The sequence below is a fragment of the Balaenoptera borealis genome, assembly GCF_965194805.1.
Source record: "Balaenoptera borealis genome assembly, chromosome: 7".
Taxonomy (NCBI): domain Eukaryota; kingdom Metazoa; phylum Chordata; class Mammalia; order Artiodactyla; family Balaenopteridae; genus Balaenoptera; species Balaenoptera borealis.
The window spans coordinates 109,259,192-109,277,665 of record NC_138864.1 but is presented as its reverse complement, the minus strand read 5'-3'; the positions used below and the strand labels follow the sequence as shown (position 1 = coordinate 109,277,665).

Sequence of the window (18,474 nt, the reverse complement as noted above, 5' to 3'; positions counted from 1 at the left end):
GTCTCTGCTCCTCGGGGTGGGGAAAAGGGCGCCGGATGTGGGCTGGAAGCCTGGAGTGCCTTCTTACCAGCAAAACGGGGATTGCAAAAACTACCAACTTCATGGGATGGTTCTGGAAAATAAATAGAAGACACCATAGAACGGTGCCCGCACACGGCGGGGCTGCCTCTTCTTTTCCTGCTCGACACTGATCTCACCACACCTCACGTTTCAGCAAATGAGTGGGAGGAATTGGTCCAGGCGAGAGGGGCGGATGAAGGTACACAAGTGACAGGGCGGTCACTCAGCTGGTCAACCGTCATTTGGGGAGACAGGCTCCCTGCTCTTTCACTGGTACTTAACCGGCTGCACAGAACACATCCTGAGACTTGAGAGCTCTTATAAGGAAAGTATGAAAAAGGACAAGCTTGTATTTTTACAGATTGAATAACAAGGGCTGGGGAGATGCAAGTGCAGGAGGGAAGGGAATCTGAGTGGGTGGAGTAGCCACGGAGAGTTTCCCGGAGGCGGTGGGAGAGCGTCCCAGATTCAGGAATGGACGGAAGCGAGGCAAGGTGACAGCGCCTGCAAATGCAGGAAGGATCGGAGTTGGCCTTGGCTGGAGCCGAGGTGTGTCGTGAGCAATGGGCCGGAAGGCTGGGTGGCCTTACCCGCGTGGGGTCCTTGCATTGGCAGAAAACATGATCCGGTACACGGGCAGCCCTGACAGCCTCCGCTCACGCACACCCATGATCACCCCTGACCTGGAGAGTGGCGTCAAGATGTGGCACCTGGTGAAGAACCACGAGCACGGGGACCAGAAGGAGGGTGACCGGGGGAGCAAGATGGTGTCTGAAATCTATCTGACGCGACTGCTGGCCACTAAGGTATGGGACTTCAGACAGGGTGCAGGGCACCTGTGGGTTATGGGATGGGACAGCCTCACCTCAGAGAAATGCCAGAGCTGGCAAGTACCTAGCATCTCTGCCGGTGCCCCCTCTCCCATCAATTCACGCAGGCCCTGCTGATCAGTGCCGGTCTCTTTCCCGGCACAGAGCCTCAGAATCCTTCTCAACCGAGTGCTGGAGCCAACCCCACCCATACATCCGTGCTGGCATGCCGTCAGAAGTTTTGATTCCGTCCCTTCTCTTGCCCTTGCTCAAACAGAGGGACACTAACCACGTGTATTCATAGTCTTCTGCCATGCCTTGTGGAAGAATGACTGTTTCTCTGGGGTGTCGTGATGGGAATTGGGGCTCCATCAGTGACTTTCCAGGCGCCATTTCTAATCCTGGTTCTGGGGACATCCAGCACGGATCCTGTATGGGTGGGGTTGGCCGCAGCACTGGGTTGAGAAGGATTCTGAGGCTCTGTGCTGGGAAAGAGACCGGCACTGATCAGCAGGGCCTGAGTGAATGGATGGGAGAGGGGACACCGGCAGAGATGCTAGGTATCTGCCAGCTCTGGCATTTCTCTGAGGTGAGGCAGTCCCATCCCAGTTGGGCCCTCACTCCTGAGACTGGCCTCGGCTCTGCTCTCTGCAGAGGCAAATGAGTAACTGGGCATTAGCCGGCGTGAATAATGCCTCCACAGAACCAGCAGATTGTTGTTTGTCTGCTCTGACCGAGTGAGTTGTTCATTAGCATTTGTGAAAAGTGCTAAGATAACACCATCAAAGGGTGTTAAACCAAACTGAGTTTTTGGCAGAGGAAGGCTTCCTTAGGTCCAGTTATCGGTGTTATGTCTATTTTCCACGTGCCGGGGACATGGAAAGCTGCTCGAGACAGATGCAGGCGGGCAGGGGGAGGGTGCAGATTTCACAGGTGCACTTGCAGGCTTTCACCCAAGCAGGCGTGGCTGTGCGCTGTCCTCCCCTCCGCCCGCCATCTGGGAGGCCAGTCGATCTCAAAACCCAGCCTCAGAGCTCACGGGGCAGGCGAGCTGTGTCCGAACTTGTGCCCTCCTCCGCAGGGCACACTGCAGAAGTTTGTGGACGACCTCTTCGAGACCATCTTCAGCACGGCGCACCGCGGCTCCGCCCTGCCCCTGGCGATCAAGTACATGTTTGACTTCCTGGATGAGCAGGCGGACAAGCACGGCATCCACGACCCGCACGTCCGCCACACCTGGAAGAGCAACTGGTGAGTGAGGGGCGAGCAGAGGAGGAATCAGGAGAGGCCAGCCTGGAGTCCATGAGCTCAGGCGGGCCTCAGGCCTCGGAGACGGGGCGAGGGGCCGTGGTCCACCTTCCCAGCAGGGACTCTGCGCAGGCGCTCTCTCGGGGCCTCCATCTCCTCCCCGATTATGTGTGTGCTCACTTCCTCTCTCCCTTCCCTCTAGTCGAATCATCCTTCTTTCCTATCAATCAGGCAGTCAGTCAGCAAACATTTAACCAACTAAATGAGCAAAAATGAACATGCCAGATGTGGCAGCCAGGTGGCTCTCACATCCAGGTCCCTCCCCTGTGCCTGACACTGTGTTAGACCCTGAGGCTTCTGCCCCCCGTGGGCTGACAGTCACGGGTAAGAGACAGGAGGGCAGCTGTTCGGACAGAGAGGCGCATGCGACAATAGGGGACGCATGTGTGCAGCTGGATTGTAGAGGGGCAGCATCTCACAGCGACTCTTAAGTGGAGTTTGAAGCACATCTAGGAGTCACCTAGGTGAACGAGGAGTGTTTCCGTTCTATTCAAGAAGTGGTCTTCCCTTTCCACAAACCCCCTTCCCAAACTCCCTTTGGGGAAGGGACTGTCTCATAACTCCTGTGTCTTTGAGACGAGGGGATCCTCTAAGTAAGTCCTAAATGACCCTCTAGATGTCTCACCATGGTCCCCTCTCTCCTTTAGCATATATCATCCTTTCCCTTCATTTGTGTGTCAGTTGTGTTTCAGTTTGAGACTGCAAGGTCAGACATCAGTATTCAGCTCTTGTGATGGAACCTTGCACAAAGCTGAGACTCAATAAATATTGATGAAGATGCAGGGCCAAGACGGTCTCTACTTGAGAGTTCTACCTGGGATAAAGCTGCCTTATATTTGGTCCCTTCAGTTGCAGAATCCCCTCCCAGTAGTTTTACACGGTCCCTGTCCTGGGGTGCTCTCCCCCAGAACATTCTTCCAAAGCATCACGAGCCTGCTGCCCAGCACCCACCAACTGCTAGGACTGACATGGTACTAGGGCTCAGCCAGGTGCACTGACAACCAGCCCCAAGCCCCAAACCAAAACCTAGATTTAGGCAGAAGTCAGCCTGTGGCTCTGAAACGTTGTTTAATGTAGGATGCTCTGGCTTCTCCTCTCGTTCACCTGAAGCATAGTGCATCGCTACTAAAATTGGGAAGTCAGGCAGGTACAGAGCTTTGGGCCATAGAACTGAAGAGCAGGGTTTGCTCCCACAGTAGTTCTGGGTGAGAGAAGATCTTGCATCGTGGAGTTCTTGCAATCTTTCTGAAATAAGACTCTTCGACTCTGGATTCCCCATCTAGTACAGTACCCTGGGTGAAGGCTGCTCTTTCCTCTGAAAGGCCTGCAGGTCTTGTCCCTCCCCGTGCCTGCCTCTAGGTAAGACTGCATTGCATTCTGCCCATGTTTTTAGCATGACTCTGCAGAGCTGTTCCAAGGGCACGCCCCTGATCTACCCAGTCTGCTTCTCTCTGCCACCAAGTCTTCCTACTTAACCACCCCAGCTGAATGCCTGCAGCCTTCAGAATTCAAGGAATGCCCTGCCCAGACCTTATCCAGATGCTGGGAGAGCTGGTATTTCCAAAACATTCCCCCCTTGCTCTTGTAGCCCTTTACAAGTACATCCTCCTGGAATGGTATCTAAACCATTTGTTTTCAGCTCATACCTCCCGCTGGGGTAAGGTAAGGGCACCTCCAACGATGAGATGCCATAAAGTCCTTGGAGGGAGGGCAGAACCTTCCTTCCTGCCAGCTCTTCCAAGTGCCAGGTGTTATCCTAATGAGCTCCAGTGTCAGCGAAGGAAAGCCCAGGCAGTAGACAGTGGTACCAGCTCTCAGGTCCTCTCACCAGAGGATACACTCCCCCGACCCTGATCATAGCCACATAGGCAAGACAAAGTTAGTCCAGGAATTATGAAGTCTGCATACTGACTTAGAGTTAATTGTCCCTGATTGAAAAGAGATTGTTTCTTTATTCCTAGCCTAAGTTGTTAACTCACCCTCTCCGCTACTCCCTTCCTCCACATTCCCCTGCCTTTTCTCTTTTCAATAAACCTCCTGCTCATTTAGCCTGAGTGGCTGCAATCAACCAGAGATTAGCGCCACCACTAATGTTAATAATATGCTAATATTTCATTAGGCAGGAGCTGCTGTGGTTTCCCTGTTTGATTTGCCTGTCAGCACAACTGGCTGAAGAAAGGGCAATGTTGGGGAGAAACAACCGTGCAGCAAATATGGGCTCCCAGAGTCCCTTTCCAGGTGGGGCTTCCGGAAGCGGGAAGATGGAGACCGGAGACTGGTCTACATCAGCTGGGCAGCCAGGAGTTCCCTCATCCGGGGCTCTCAGCCCAGCTCTCATGGTCTCCCCTGGGCAGTTGCAGTGACCCTGACTTTCCCCTGAGTGTCAGAACTTTCGGTTCCGTCCCTTTATTTCCTCTTCTGGATTTCCCAGGATCAAACAAGTGCCACTTACCATTGTCAGACCTCGGTGCTGCCTGCACGGCACACTTTGTGGGAACTTAATAAATACTTGTTGACTGATTGGCAGTCTTGAATATGAGGCCTTACTGTATTTTAGCATTTGTTGTATGTATGTGCTGGCTGCTGGAAGATACAACAAATACAGAAATCTTGTTCTTGCTGGATTGAAATAATGTAATTCAAAAGAGTTTAAGTTGTAAGAGGCAAGCCAAACACAGGCAAACATTATAACTATTATTACCAACCTTGAGAACAGCAACCAAACAACAATAAAGCATCAGGGCACGTAGCAGGAGGTGAGGAGGTGGAGGCAGAGGGAGGGAAATAATAAGTGATCCCTTGCTGGGTGCCACCCCATTTCCTGACCTGCGTCTCCACAGGCTGGATGGAAGCCGCAGAATCTGAGAGCCAGCAGAGTACAGTCAAAAGGGGCAGGTGGGCAGGTTTTGCCCGATGCCTCGGGACCCTTTCTAGCAACTGATAGGTGGCTCAGTTAGCAGACCGCGCTGCAAGTTTCATCTCCTCTTTGTTTGGCTCGCTCCCCTTTGGCAGTACCTTCCTCTCCTCTTCCTTCAGCTTTCATCCAGCTAAGGAACACCTCTGCATCTTTAAAACTGAGACCATTAAGTGTCATCCTCTCTGTGAAGACTTTCCAGACATGCCCCTCTGGGTAGACTTGCTCACACCTCCCTGGCTCCCACACTGGGCCCCACCCATCCTTCAGGTCCAGCACCCAAAGTTCTTAATTGCACGTCTGACGTCCCCATGAGCCCAGCAGTATGCAGACTTCTGGAGGACAGGGGATGGGTTTTATTCACACTGGACCCCCAGTTGCTGGCATAGCTCCTGGTATACAGCAGGTGCTAACTGGAAGAAAGGGAGGGGAAGGAGGGAACACAACGGGGCAGGTGAGAGGCCGGGAGTGGGGTTTGTTCAGCATGCCAGCTTAGGGATGGGAATCAGTTAGCTCCACTTGAACTGTTCAGTGCCAGGGCCCTCACCACGTAGGAATAAACCCATACGACCAGGCAGGAAGGGCATGGCTTCTTCCAGTCATACAGTAGAGGGCAGAGAATAAGATACAAAGCCCAGGTTCCAGGCTATTTAAGGTTTGCCAACCAGACATGCCTTGTATCTGTGGCATAGGGGGCAGACAGTGGAATAGAGAGTCAGAAATTCCATTTTCTAGTACCGGTCATGGCTGCCTCGGACCCCAAAGCCTTGTGTTCTCAGGGCAGATGGTGAGTCCTGTGGTCCAGGCTGGGCATCGAGCCCTCCAGTGCCCATCAACGCTGTATCTCTGAACAGATTGTTCAACCTCGCTGATCTCCACGTCCCCGGAAAGTAAACTGATGACATAGAGAAGGCCCCTCAGAACCCTTGCTTCCCAGCCTTTTCTCTTTCTCCAGGGAACTCTCTGGGTCAAGGCACAGTGCCCCCCTGCCCCCCAGCTCCCTTGACCATCTGCCTCTTCCCTCCACACAGCCTGCCCCTGAGGTTTTGGGTCAACATGATCAAGAACCCCCAGTTTGTGTTTGACATCCACAAGAACAGCATCACTGACGCCTGCCTCTCTGTGGTGGCCCAGACCTTCATGGACTCCTGCTCCACGTCGGAGCACCGGCTGGGCAAGGACTCCCCCTCCAACAAGCTGCTCTACGCCAAGGACATCCCCAGCTACAAGAACTGGGTGGAGAGGTGAGTGCTGGGCCGGGGAGCCCAGGCAGGCCCCGGGCCGCAGCAGGCAACTTCCTCGGTGGATGTGGGACCCCCTTCCTTCCCCTCCGCAATGGGCAGGGCTTGCAGACCCGTCCTGCACGAAGCCCCAGCCTGCAGGGGTGACACCGCAGCCCAGGGGCCCAGTATTGTCAGCTGAAACAAGAATGGGACATGGCTAGAAGTTGCCACTGCGCTCTGCTCCCCTGCATGGAGGGGCCAGCTCTTTCTAGGCCCAGGAAGGAGACAGAGTGCCCTGCTCTGATGCCCGCTAAGAGACGAAGAAAAAAGACAGGCTCCAAGGGACCGAATAACATCCTGCCGCAGACAGGCTGGAGGCCCGTCCCCACCTGCCCCTGTCCATCCGGCAGTTCTTCCAGTGTCCTGTGGGGACGTCCTTGTCACACTGAACAGCTTTGCACAGTCCCAGACCCCTGACTCTCAACACGATGAACTCTTGATGCCTGGGCCCTTACGGTGCCTTCCCAGCCATAGTGGCCCTAATCTAATCCCCGTCTCAGCCGTGCGCCTGCGATGGGAGGGCCACCTGTACACTGTGGAGCTGGGTTCCTCTTGGCACAAAACTAACTCACGGTTAAAGAACATTCATGGTTTGTCTGGGCTGTATCAGCTCCATATGCCAAGCACCTGAGCTAAACAACCAGCTGAAAGTCTATTTATTTATTCATCACAGTAGCTCCGGAATATAAGAGGACAGGCTTTATAACCTCATTTTGTGTCCATGAAGGTGAAGAACTATACGTACAGAATGGTTGAGTAATCAGTCCAAGATGACTTAAGTGGCCAAGAGAAAAGTAGATCCCCAAATTCAGCTGACTCCCAAATCTCTTTTCTACAATTTATGATACTTTTAGACAGGGCTTTTGCCAACCCATATGGTGTCTGTGTGAATTAAGGCAGGTGCCCCTTCCTACCAGACGATGTGGCCCCATGCCAGGCTGCATGGTTTGTTGAGTGACAGGCTAGCTGTCAGTCCTAGCTCACCCTCTCAACCGAGCACCTTTGTGCAGTGAGCAACCTGCACACCTCCACATGGCGGCCTTGATTTTAGAGTCCCTCTCTCTTTTTTCTAAGTAGCTTAAAGATAGGAAACCTTGATGGAAACTCAGATTTGGTGCTTTTTTGAAGAGTCAGAGACCAGAAATTGTTCTTGACTCAGTGACTGAGACAAAATGAACAATATTGTTTCACCCATGGCAGAGAGACGGTCTCTACCTTTATAGTTGAAAATTGCCTTCCCTTTTACAGAGGGAATAACCGAGAGCGCGTTGGGATCCTGGCCACCCCGGTAACATAGTTCTGCGGGAAGAATTGCATTTTGTTTTCCCTCTCCCTCTGTTCTTTGATTTCTCCCCCACTGCTTCCTGCTGCTGCATGTGGTGGGCTTCCAGCCTTGGCTGTCAGAGAGACAGCTCACTCTTTTGTCCTCATATCTGATTATGTCTGAGTCACCAAAGAGGCTCTTACCTCCCCCTGCGTCGACAGTGGCTCATTCTTCTGACAACAGAGCTGCCAGGAGGAGCAAGGTCTCCTGTGTGGTCAGCTGGCTCTTCAGCAAAAAGAAGAAAGAGGCAGCAGCTGGGCACCTGTCCTGGTGCAATGTCACTGCAGTGGGACCTCGGGCAGGGAGGGAGAAAGCAGGGATGTGAAGGGCTGGGAGTATTTATGAAACGTCTGTGTAGAGGATACTTCCCCAGAATGGCCCGGTTAGCCGGAGGTGAGAATGATGCACGTGCCGGGCTAATGGTCTCCCTTTCACTTGGTGCTAAATGAGATTTGTGCCACGCAGCTGCTATAGGTCACAAGTAACCCCAGTCCATTTGGTTATTTTTAGGAGTGCCTTGATGGTCTCCGTTTCTTATCCCGCCCATTTCTCAATAACCAAAGGCACTCTCAGGAAAGTCATCTCTCACTTGCTTGGGGTCCCAAATCATTTCTCCTCCCCTTCTGGGATGAGGGTACAAAGACAGAGGGGTTGGGAAATAGCACAGATAGGTCTGGAGATCAAGCCTAGAGTGCTTCTTCCCTCGGTGATGAGTGGATCAGTTCCCGTCTCCCTTCCCGAGGAGGCTGGCCTCTGAGCTGGTCTGGCTGCTGGGAAATGAAGTCCAGCAGCACAGAGCTTGCTCAGGACCCACAGCCAGCCTGATCGCCCGCCTTGGTGTGCCGAGGGCACTGGCAGCCTCCAGTTCAGAAGAAGGATGGTAGAAGGCCCTTTTCCTGTGGCCAGGGCTGGCCCACTTGTGACTTCGATGTTCAGTTGCTGTGAGCGTGCAGACAGCGTGCACAGGGCCCAGGCGCTCTGCCTCAGTGCTGTAGAGCGTGCCCTGCACACATGTGGGGAGGGCCTGCTGGCCTCACAGCTGAGAAACAGGGCTTATTCTGGTGGCCCTCCCTACAGGGGGGTGGGAGGCATACGGCTTCAGGAGTCCTCACGAACTCTGTTGGTTGAGCAGCCCAAGTCGCTCTATCAATCATACCTAAGCAGGCTTTACCTCCTGGAAGTTCTTCATTTACCCATCCCCCCACATCCCCCCCCCATTCTCCCACTCACCCTCCCGTCCTTCTGCTTGTCCCCTCATCCATCCTCCGCCCCATTCCTGCCGCCAAATACCTCGCAGTGCTTGTGGCTGGTGGCCTCGCTGCACACTCCCAGTCTTTGCTGCCTCCATTCCAAGTATTAGGGGTTTTGCTTACGGCCACGTCTAGTGAAAGGGAGAAGAATCTCTTGGTTCCCCAGTAGCAACCAACTGCTACCCTCATCTCAGCAGAACTCAGCAGTGTTGTCTCCAAACCGGTGTGTCATGATCAGCAGTAATTTCTATTTCACTGTCAACAGCAGTAACAGTTTCAGGTTAGAGGGATTGCCTCTCATTTTAAATTGGAATTAACCCCGTGGCAACGGTAGCCTCCCTCACCTGCAGGCACAGGTTTTCCACATAGGAGTGAATGGAATGGAGCCACCGTTGGGCCCCTGGGAATTGGACCGGGGCATGCCGCTCGCTGGGATGCCATCTCTCACCTGTGTCACACATGAAAAAGGCTAAGAATTTTAAATATTTTTAAATGCCTCCTAAAGAAGCCATCCATTCAAAATATAAAACTTGTGACAGTTCACCCTGGGAGCTCATACTGGAGGTGAAGTATGGACATCTCATTAACTTACTCATTCATCCATGGGTCAAACATTTATGGTGTCCATTGTGGGTGCACTGGATGCTCGGGGTGGATTAGACTTGATCCTTCCCTTGTGGTCCTCATGGTCAAGGAAGACACACAGACCGGCCCTCAGCAAGCCCCATGAGCTGTACCAGTGGCGGCTCAGGGAGCAACGTCCTGATTCTGCTGGGCCTGGGGAGGTCAGTGAATGAACACAGAGGAAAAGACTTTTATGCAGGAGCTTGAGAAGTTAAGTATCTATACATCAGAGCCTTGGGCTCTAAACGTCTTTCACGTCTGCACCTTAATCCGTGAGGTGTTTGAAGGGATGAGGATACTTTGTTCTTCTCTAAGGGTCCAGGGCATTGGAGACCACCTTCTCAATCACTGGGGCCATCCTAAAGGCAAAGATGGGGCACCCACCATCACACACTGGGTGCATCTCACAGAAGCACATAAATGTAAAACACTGCAGACAGGTCAACAGCAGAGAATCCAGCTCTCTGGGGCCCTGCCCTTTGTAGCAGCTCCTGAGGACCAGTATCAGGACCACAATGGGGCTGGCATCCCACCTGGTTCCCTTCTGGAGAAGGACTCGCCTGCAGGAGGACATCCCATGGGAGCAAGTTTAAGCACAGGAGCCCAGGCTGACCTTTCCCTTCCTCACTGCACAGCTAGCTGCTAAGAACACTTGTGTGAAGTTCATTAATGGGACGTTAATTGCATTCTTCACAATCCATAAGGCTGCTCAGTGGCAGAGCCCAGCGCAGAGCCCCAGCGCAGCAGGCGCTCGAGAGAAAGCAGTTGCGCACACGGTGCAGAGATGCCAGAGCAGGGCCACTGTCAGGCTCAGGGGGTGCTGGCCAGGGACTGGGGTTGGGCAGAGCCCTGGAGAGGAGCAGGGAGAGGTCGAGGCGAGGGCAGCAGAGACCTGCAGGGCCGATGGGCCCACTTGGCTCCAGGCAGGGTTTGGGGTGAGGATGGGCCGACTGTCAGCAGACCTCAAGCCCCACACTCCTCTAGGACATCAAACTGCCCAAAGCCACTCAGCTCAGCCATTTAGAACTTGCTGAAGGTGAGGACGCGTGGTCGATCCACTCGTAGGCTTGTGTGTGGCACCGACGTGCACTGGTCCCATCCAGCGCCCTCTGCACACAGGCAGCAGAGGAGGGGCGGGTTGCCCCGTGCAGACCTGACCTCACTGTGAGCGGGAATCACGCAGAGCACGTCCAGGCCAGCTGCCCCGTGACTGCAGGTGAGGAGTTAGACCCCTGCCCTCCCACACTCCACTCTCAACACCCCCCTCACACTCTCTCTTTCTCACACAGACTCATTTTCTGTATGTCCTCTTTGGAGCAAAGGACTGGGCTTTTAGTGCGGTAAAGGCAGGCCATTGCGAAGGGACAGAGTGCCGGGCGACTGCTGTTTCCCATGAAGACAGTGGTCCCAAACCTGGGCTCTGAGGCCCCTCACAACCATAACGGTCGCAGTAGGAGGCCTCACGCTATTTGCAGAAAGCCTGACAGAGCCGTCCACCTACCTGTAAGGCTTCACGAGCAGGTAACGGGAACGGCAGGAGCCTTTGCTTCTGATGACGATCACGTCCCATCAGGGGGAGCCTGGGCTTTTCCTCGCGGTCAGTAGGCCTGACTGTCCGTGGTGACAGGGTGTACCTGTCTGGAGGAAACTCTGGACCCAGCCATGTTGCTAGGGCTGCGTCTGGCTGCTGGCCGCGAGACACAAGTGAGAGGGTCGTTTGTTCCTCTTTCCTCCCCCCATACGACCTGTGGACGTGACCCATTACCGGACAAATGTATTTGCTCACTAGGCATGGAGTCGCGAGGGGACGATGGCACAAATCTCCTTGGGAGTGGCGAGGTTGGGGCCACCACTGACGCCCTGGTTCTCTGCTATCAAAGGGAACATTGCATTTATTGCCTTCCAGAAATAGAGGCAATGAATCGAGTCTCTCGCTGGAACTTTAGTACCTGGGATGTCATTACCTGGAACCCTGGGGACCCTAAAGATGTTTTGGGGTGGGATTCAGGCTTGGAAGAGAGTGGGCTCTTCTGGGATGGAACAGAGGAACCAAAATGAAACAGGACAAGGAGCTGAGGGGCGCAAGGGCTCTGGAGACGAGGGAGGGCGAGGGAAGAGAGGACCCCACACTGAAATAAGGTTGCGAAGAAAGGAAGTCCAAATGAGCCGGAGGCAGGACGGCCCCCGTGCAGGGCTGTGGCTCAAGTAGGGCGGCTAGCCCACCCCTTGCCAATCCTTGCCGGCCTGGGGATGCCCTGGCGCAGACTGACCTGTCGGTCACACAGGCCCTTGAGCATGATGCTGGAGTAGCACACGAGTGTCACCTCTGATAGTCTGTCACCCAACTCCTGGGCACCTAGGGGCAGAGGTGAAGGTGGGCACAGGACTGAGAGGTTCATGGTCAGCATGGTAAGGGATGCAGAGGGAGAGATGCAGGGCTGAGGTCCAGGGTGAGAATAAACCAGAGCCTCTGAGAATATTCCCTCCACTTACCTGATCAAGCCTTGAGTTCTGGGAACCCAAGGCCTGTCATTGTCACCTGCACTTTCCCAGGTGAGAGTGACTCTCTGAACACTTTGTTCCCCTGCTGCCTCACTTGCCTCCCCCTAGTCCCCGCCACCCTCCTCTGTTCTAAGCTCTCAGGCTCACTCTCCCCAGCACTGAAGCCGCGGGCATTCAGCGGGGGCTGAGCTGGGACACCACAAGGACCCCTGGGCGTGCTGCCCCACAGCCCTGATGCTCCCCCGCCTTTTCAGGTGCCTGGTCCCTTTCACGTAGCCCACAGCCCAAAGCACCTGTCTTGGGGGGCACCAGGGCCCTTCGGTTCCTCATTAGGAAATGACACAACTCCCCTCTGGTGGGAGAGTTGGGGGTTGCTGCATAAAATGTCAAACTGCAGAAATTAAAAATGTTAAGTGTTGGCATCTAATTAACCAGTTGACAGGAGTGCACAGCTGCAAGTGACAGTGACTGATTGCCTTCTGCCGGCCTCTCCCCGCAAGCGGCCCCCAGCCCCACCCTTCTCCCGGCTAACCTCAGAGAGGGGAGGACATCAGGGCAGGGCAACTGTCTAGAAGAGCCTTCAGGCCCCATGGAGGGGATGTCTTGCGTCTGTGGGAGGGGGAGTTAGAAGGACACACAAGGCAGACTGGACCACCCTTCCGGGAGCCGGGAGCAAAGCCAGTGCAGGCGATAGTCACTCCTTCCTCCTGTCCCCACCCTGTCCCCCCTCTGATGGTGTCTGCGTCACCCTCCGAATTCGCTGGCCCCAGACCCAGCGCTGGGAGTTTCCATCTCTCCTCTGCCCCGCACGCACGGTTCCTCACTCCCATGCCTTGGCAGGTATTACTCAGACATCGGGAAGATGCCGGCCATCAGTGACCAGGACATGAATGCGTACCTGGCTGAGCAGTCCCGGATGCACATGAATGAGTTCAACACCATGAGCGCGCTCTCCGAGATCTTCTCCTACGTGGGCAAGTACAGCGAGGAGGTGAGCCCTGCCCTGCTCGGGGCCCGCTGGGAAGGACTGGGGCAGAGACCTAGAAATCCCTGCCCGGAGCAGCCTCTGCGCCCAAGAGCACCACCCCAGACACACCCCTCCCCCACGTCTGCTGGGGTAACTCTACCACCCAGGACTTGGGAGCTGTGCTCTAAAGACAGGGATGCTAGAAACATACCAGTCTATCAGTTCTACATTAATCCCTGTTCTTTTCAGATATATAGATCAAGTATCTCTTTTGGTTTTTTCTCTTTATTTTTTCTTCCCTGCTATTCCTGCTCCTTTATTTTTTCCCTTTCTCTCTCTGATCTAATTCTCTTTAAGCAAGCAGTTCCCCACTTCCATGGGCAGGTCATAAGGAAAAGAATAGAATAGAATAGAATAAACAAGATGATAGGGTAGGAGAGAATCAGAACAGAACAGACACAGACCAGAGCAGAATGGAGTCTATTTTTAGTTGCTGCGTTCCCTAGCTAGGAAACTTCACCCGGCGTCACTGCCCCTGCAGACACTGCCTTCTTTCTGGCCAGCACAGAGGTGCCTGTGGTTTCGTGGTCCTACCGGTGTAGACCAGGTAGGTTCAGAATCCAGGCTCCCCACGTCTGAGCAGCAGCACAGCTGCCTTGTGTGGAAGGCAGTAACAGGAGCCGAAGCCAGGGCCCCGGCTTCTCTATACTTCCTCCCAGCCTCCTTCCCGAGGGAGGGTCTAGGAACTCTGGATTAAGGAAGGAGCCCCAGCAGGGCCCAGGGCCTGGTGTGCACAGGCCATGAGCAGCATAAGGCTGTGAACCTCAAGTGCAGGGAAAGTCAGTGGTGGGTCCTTTAGGGGAGGGACCCCAAAGCCAGCCTATGGGCCAGTGCTAGTCTAGGGCAGTTTCCACCTGTCTGTGGCCGCAGACAGTGAGTGAGGACGACGTAGAGTGAGGCCAATATATGAGTGCCGCTGTCTCATCTTGGAAAGGACTGTCCCTTAGTCTGCAAGTTCACTCGTCTACGGTTAGTATTAAAATGTCCCATCTTTATGAAATGTTGGGGCCAGTCACTGGTGGTTCTTGGCCAGCTAAGAAGTTGGCAACTCGCTTGGTCTCCCCAATTAAAAATATATTAACTGGGCCAGGAAGTCCAAAGCTCTGGGACCCTCCCCTCAAGCCTTCAGCCTCCTCTTCCCTCCTGCCCCTCCCCTCCCTGCTCCCTCAGACCCCAGGACCCGTAGAGAGCACCCCTGCTGTCACGTGCCCCTGCTGGAGCCAGCACTGTGTGGTGGGCGCTCACACATGTTAGGTGACTCTATCCCCTCTCCTGGAGCAGCCAAGAGGGAGTCACACGTCCCATCTCGTTGTACAGATGAGGAAATGAGGGCTCAGGGAGGTTACATGTTTTGCCCCACATCACCCAGCCAGAAACCGGTGGAGCCACTGTTCAGTCCTACAGCTCCTGAGTCTGAGCCAGACTCTAATACATATTCCTTCATGTGTCCACAGTTGCTGTCATTGTCCTCTGCCACCCATGTAATCGCAGCAAAGGCTGTGCAGACATTGTCCGTTAGGTGTCAATGACCAGTAAAGCTTAAGACATAACTCTTCGAGGGGTACTGGTTTCTTAACAGGCAAAGGGGAGCCAAATAACTTTCTAAATGTGGAATTTCAGGCCTTGGGTTGCAGATGAGGAAGACGTTCCTTTTTCACGAGGGGGGGTGGAATGTCTTGATATCGTGAAATCATAGTCGCCCCGAGACACTGAGCACCATGCTTCCCGCTGGGCGTGGACCTGTTTGCTGTCTAACCTGTAGGTAACGGCAGCAGCCTGGCACAGGTGTCTTCTGCCCACTCTCAGCTGTCTTCCGTGGGCAGTGAAATGGACACATGTATTCAGACATGCTGGTATCCTGCGCCCACTGACACCTGGGTGCCCACACGTTTGTTCCCTATGCCCGAGCGCCACCCCGCACCTCCCCACCCCCGTCACCCAGGCTGACTGCCTCCCCAGCCACCTCGTGTGGGCCGCTTCACCTGCACACATCCTCCCAAACCCTCTGACCACGTCCCCTGTCTGTGTGTATCCTAAGAACACAGACACATGCACGCAAACTGGTGACCACCCCGTTCTTGGCTCTTCAACAGATCCTTGGACCTCTGGACCACGATGACCAGTGTGGGAAGCAGAAACTGGCCTACAAACTAGAACAAGTCATAACCCTCATGAGCTTAGACAGCTGAGAACCGTCCTTCCAGGCACCCCCTGGAGGGAGGGACACACCAAGCCGTGCCTCAGTCTAGATTATCATCTTTACCAAGTGCAAGTTCCGACTGGCGTCAGCAGCATCCCCTGAGCAGCGCTGTCTCCCCCACCCTCTCTCTCTCTGCCTGTTTCTGTCTCTCTCTCCTTCCTGGATCCCCTTTCTTTCAGTTGCTCTACCAACATGATTGAGCCAAGCCACCGACCCTCAGTCAGTCCAGGATGGCCCGCCCCCCGTGAGGGACCTGAGCAGAAGACATCAGAGGGGGCCCCCTTTCCCCGCTGACCCCATGCATCAGCTGCAGGGCCCGACTGTGGATGAGGAGCCACGGATGAGGACGCTTCTGTACCGCTACTTCACCTTCCACGTTTTGACAGCCCCGCATCCAGCCGAACGTCGGCCTGCGGACGAGGCAGTGAGCTCTGTATTGTCTTCACTGGGAAGATGTCTCCTGGCCCAGGTTTCCATCTCCAGGGGGTCTGTCAGTGGCGTGGTCCCTCTGCAACTGTGACGATAGCAGTTACAGCCCATTGTGGAGATCCTCCCAACCTCCCAATCTGGCTCATAGCGGCAGAAATGTAACACGTAGAGGGAGAAAAGAAGAGAGCTGCATCTACCCTGGAAGCAGAATTGCTTGTTTTCCATTTGCCTCCACATGCTAACGAATCACGACCGTAGTCATGGGTCTGATCCCTTGCAGATCCCCGAGTGCCGTCTAGAGGACACACCTCCATCCTCCTTGGTCATCGCTCATCAGGGGTCAAGGTAAAATGCCGAGTGCATCTGGGAGATTCTACCTCCAGCTGCCTCCGTGGCTCTCATGCCCACCATCCTTCCTGAGAACTCTAGAAAGTTGGGGCAGACAACCTCGCCCCTAGCTCCCTGCAGAATCTGGTGCCGTTGCAGATGCAGATGACTTTGTCTCTGGACTGTTCAGACCTCCTTGGGAATTATTTCATCAACATCTCAGCTGTCTCTTTAGTCACTCTCCTCCCTGAGCTCTTCGGCAGTCATCATGGAAAGAAACATACTCAAGGACAGCCTCGCAGAGACAAGCCAAAATGCCAGCCCAACTCAGTCCCGAGTTTGTCGTGTTTGGGAAGGACCGAAGAATCAAGAGGAAGGACCTGGCCGGAAATGGGAGGAGGGACATACAACTGACCTTGCTCTGGCATCTGTTCCTCCATCTGTCCTTCCATCCATGGATACATCATTTTAGCCAGCCAGACTAATGTGTGCTCAGACATGTGTCCTAGGTGAGCAGGCGCTGTAGTGAGAGACGGTCTGACGGAAGATCGTGGAAACCTATAACCTTGAAGGGACCTTAGACACCACCTCCATCTGTGGTCCAGTCTCCGCCATAGACTCGCCTGGCAGCCCCGGTGTGGAGTTGTACACCACTCTGGGAGGCAAGCAGCGGCATCATCTCAGGTGGGGTTGAGGACAAGGTTCCACAGTCCCGCCTTCACTCCCCGAGCATCAGACATCCTCCCCTGCCATCCACTCTGCAGGGGCCCCACGTGGAAAGAGGAAGGAACCACACCATTTCCAGCAACATCTGTGGAGCACCCTGCGCTTAAAGAATGCTAGCCCCTTTGGATATGAGTGCGTGTGTGTGATCTCATGTGCACATGCGTGTGTGTGTGTGTGTGTGTGTGTGTGTGTGTGTCTGTGTGTCTGCTCCAGGAGTAGGCAGAGAGCTCAGAAAGCTTTCTTGTCCTATCAGGGGGATCTGAAGCATCTCCCTTCTCTGCCCTTGCTCGCCATTCATTCTGCAACTTCGGGACATTTCAACACGTGTTTTCTGTGCTGAGTGCAGAGGGGTGAGGTCACCCCTCCGTAGGAAATCAGGGTGGTCACTGGCCAAGGGGATCCTGGACAGGACTGGAGGCCGGGCGGTGGTGACGCAGAGCAGGGCGTGATGTGGCGTCGAGCAGGACAAACGATGGGCAAAATACAAGTAACCTAACCAACGGGAAGAGGAGAATGAGAAAATATGAGTGTCAAGGGGGAAACACATAACCAAAGGTTTTGGCAAATGAAGTGCCACGTGAAGAAGCATGGAATTTCTACCCTTGACCATTTGATTTCCTCCCCAGAAGCCACAAGCCCTGGCAGGCCAGGAAGGAAGCATGCGGCAGGAGGGCTGAGGAGGCCCCTGGGCCGCCGACGTATTTTCGCACATGTGCAGGGGTTGGGGAGAAGAAAGACACAAACATAGTTAACACAGATGTGCTGAATGGAAGCTGTGAGTTTAAGTATGTGTGTATGAGTGTGTTTTGATTTATTTTTTAAGTTTTGCACAGTTAAGAGAAAAAAAAATGAACAAGTAGAAAAAAGACTGTTATCATGGTTCTGCTGAAGCTTTTCTTTTTTTACCGGATTATTATTATTATTGTTTCGTTGTCGGTACAAATTTTTTTCCCCATGTTTTTGTTGTAAGAGAAACTTCAGTCACCTCAGAGAAATGTCAGGAAGAAAGAGGGGAGGAGGATGGACAAGTTTCCACGCCCTCCTCATTTCTCCTGGAGGTTTTATTTTAATTGGCGGGGTGGGTTGTTTCTGGCGCTTTGTTTGCCCAAAGTCTCTGTGGCCTGCTGGGGGGGATGGAGAAATAGGATAGAATTTTGCAGCGTCACAACCCATCTTCCCCATAAGAGCCCTCTTTCCTTTTGCTGTCTGTTTTCCATTTCTTTCGTTTGGATTCTTGGCGCACGTGTGATACGTTTCAAAGTAAAGACAAGGCAGCATTGTCAAAAAGCCTCTCTTTCCCCCAGATCTTCTTTCCACACCTCCCCTTGGAATGCCCAACCTCCTCCTGGCAGGCCAGAGACCCCACGCTGGCCAGTATGTGCCAGAGAAGGGACTTGGGCAGACTGGGTCCTGTGGAAGGGAAGTCTCTTCAAGGCCCTGCCCCGTGTCACAGTTAATGTTCAGGGTCACAGTTCTGTTTAAGGTGGGACCTTTATCTGACTCCTTGAGTTGTGGGCAGAGAGCAGGGGAGAAAAGGCCATGTCTCCTCACCTCCCTTTCATCCCATCTCTTTCACTCTTTCAACCCCTTGAAATCACCAGGGTCCAAAATGGTACCAGGAGATCACACAGCCGAAATAACTGACCTGGGTGAGGTAAGGAGTCTGAATGTTGAAGTGAGATGGGATGGCG

The 18,474-nt window shown here is 53.9% G+C and overlaps 1 protein-coding gene and 1 long non-coding RNA gene across 7 annotated transcripts in view; one reads left to right on the top strand and one right to left on the bottom strand.

The window, feature by feature from the left end:
• Positions 1–17,657, top strand: part of PLXNA4 (plexin A4) — a 608,610-nt gene extending 590,953 nt beyond the window's left edge. For 5 of the 6 annotated variants that reach the window (XM_082399137.1, XM_082399134.1, XM_082399139.1 and 2 more), the window contains 5 exons: positions 676–866; positions 1,951–2,120; positions 6,123–6,335; positions 12,915–13,065; positions 15,195–17,657. In XM_082399137.1, the coding sequence (XP_082255263.1) occupies positions 676–866; positions 1,951–2,120; positions 6,123–6,335; positions 12,915–13,065; positions 15,195–15,290 (821 nt within the window). In that variant the 3' untranslated portion in view covers positions 15,291–17,657. Of the gene's footprint in view, positions 1–675; positions 867–1,950; positions 2,121–6,122; positions 6,336–10,691; positions 10,789–12,914; positions 13,066–15,194 lie in introns of those variants that run through there. The other variant, XM_082399136.1, reaches the window with a different exon arrangement.
• On the bottom strand, positions 2,134–10,680 carry LOC309632097. Its single transcript, XR_014246725.1, has 4 exons — positions 8,989–10,680; positions 7,842–7,923; positions 4,630–5,986; positions 2,134–4,027 (listed from the first exon to the last, which is right to left on the bottom strand). It is a non-coding gene; the product is annotated as an uncharacterized lncRNA (long non-coding RNA).
• Positions 17,658–18,474: the final 817 nt, after the last annotated feature.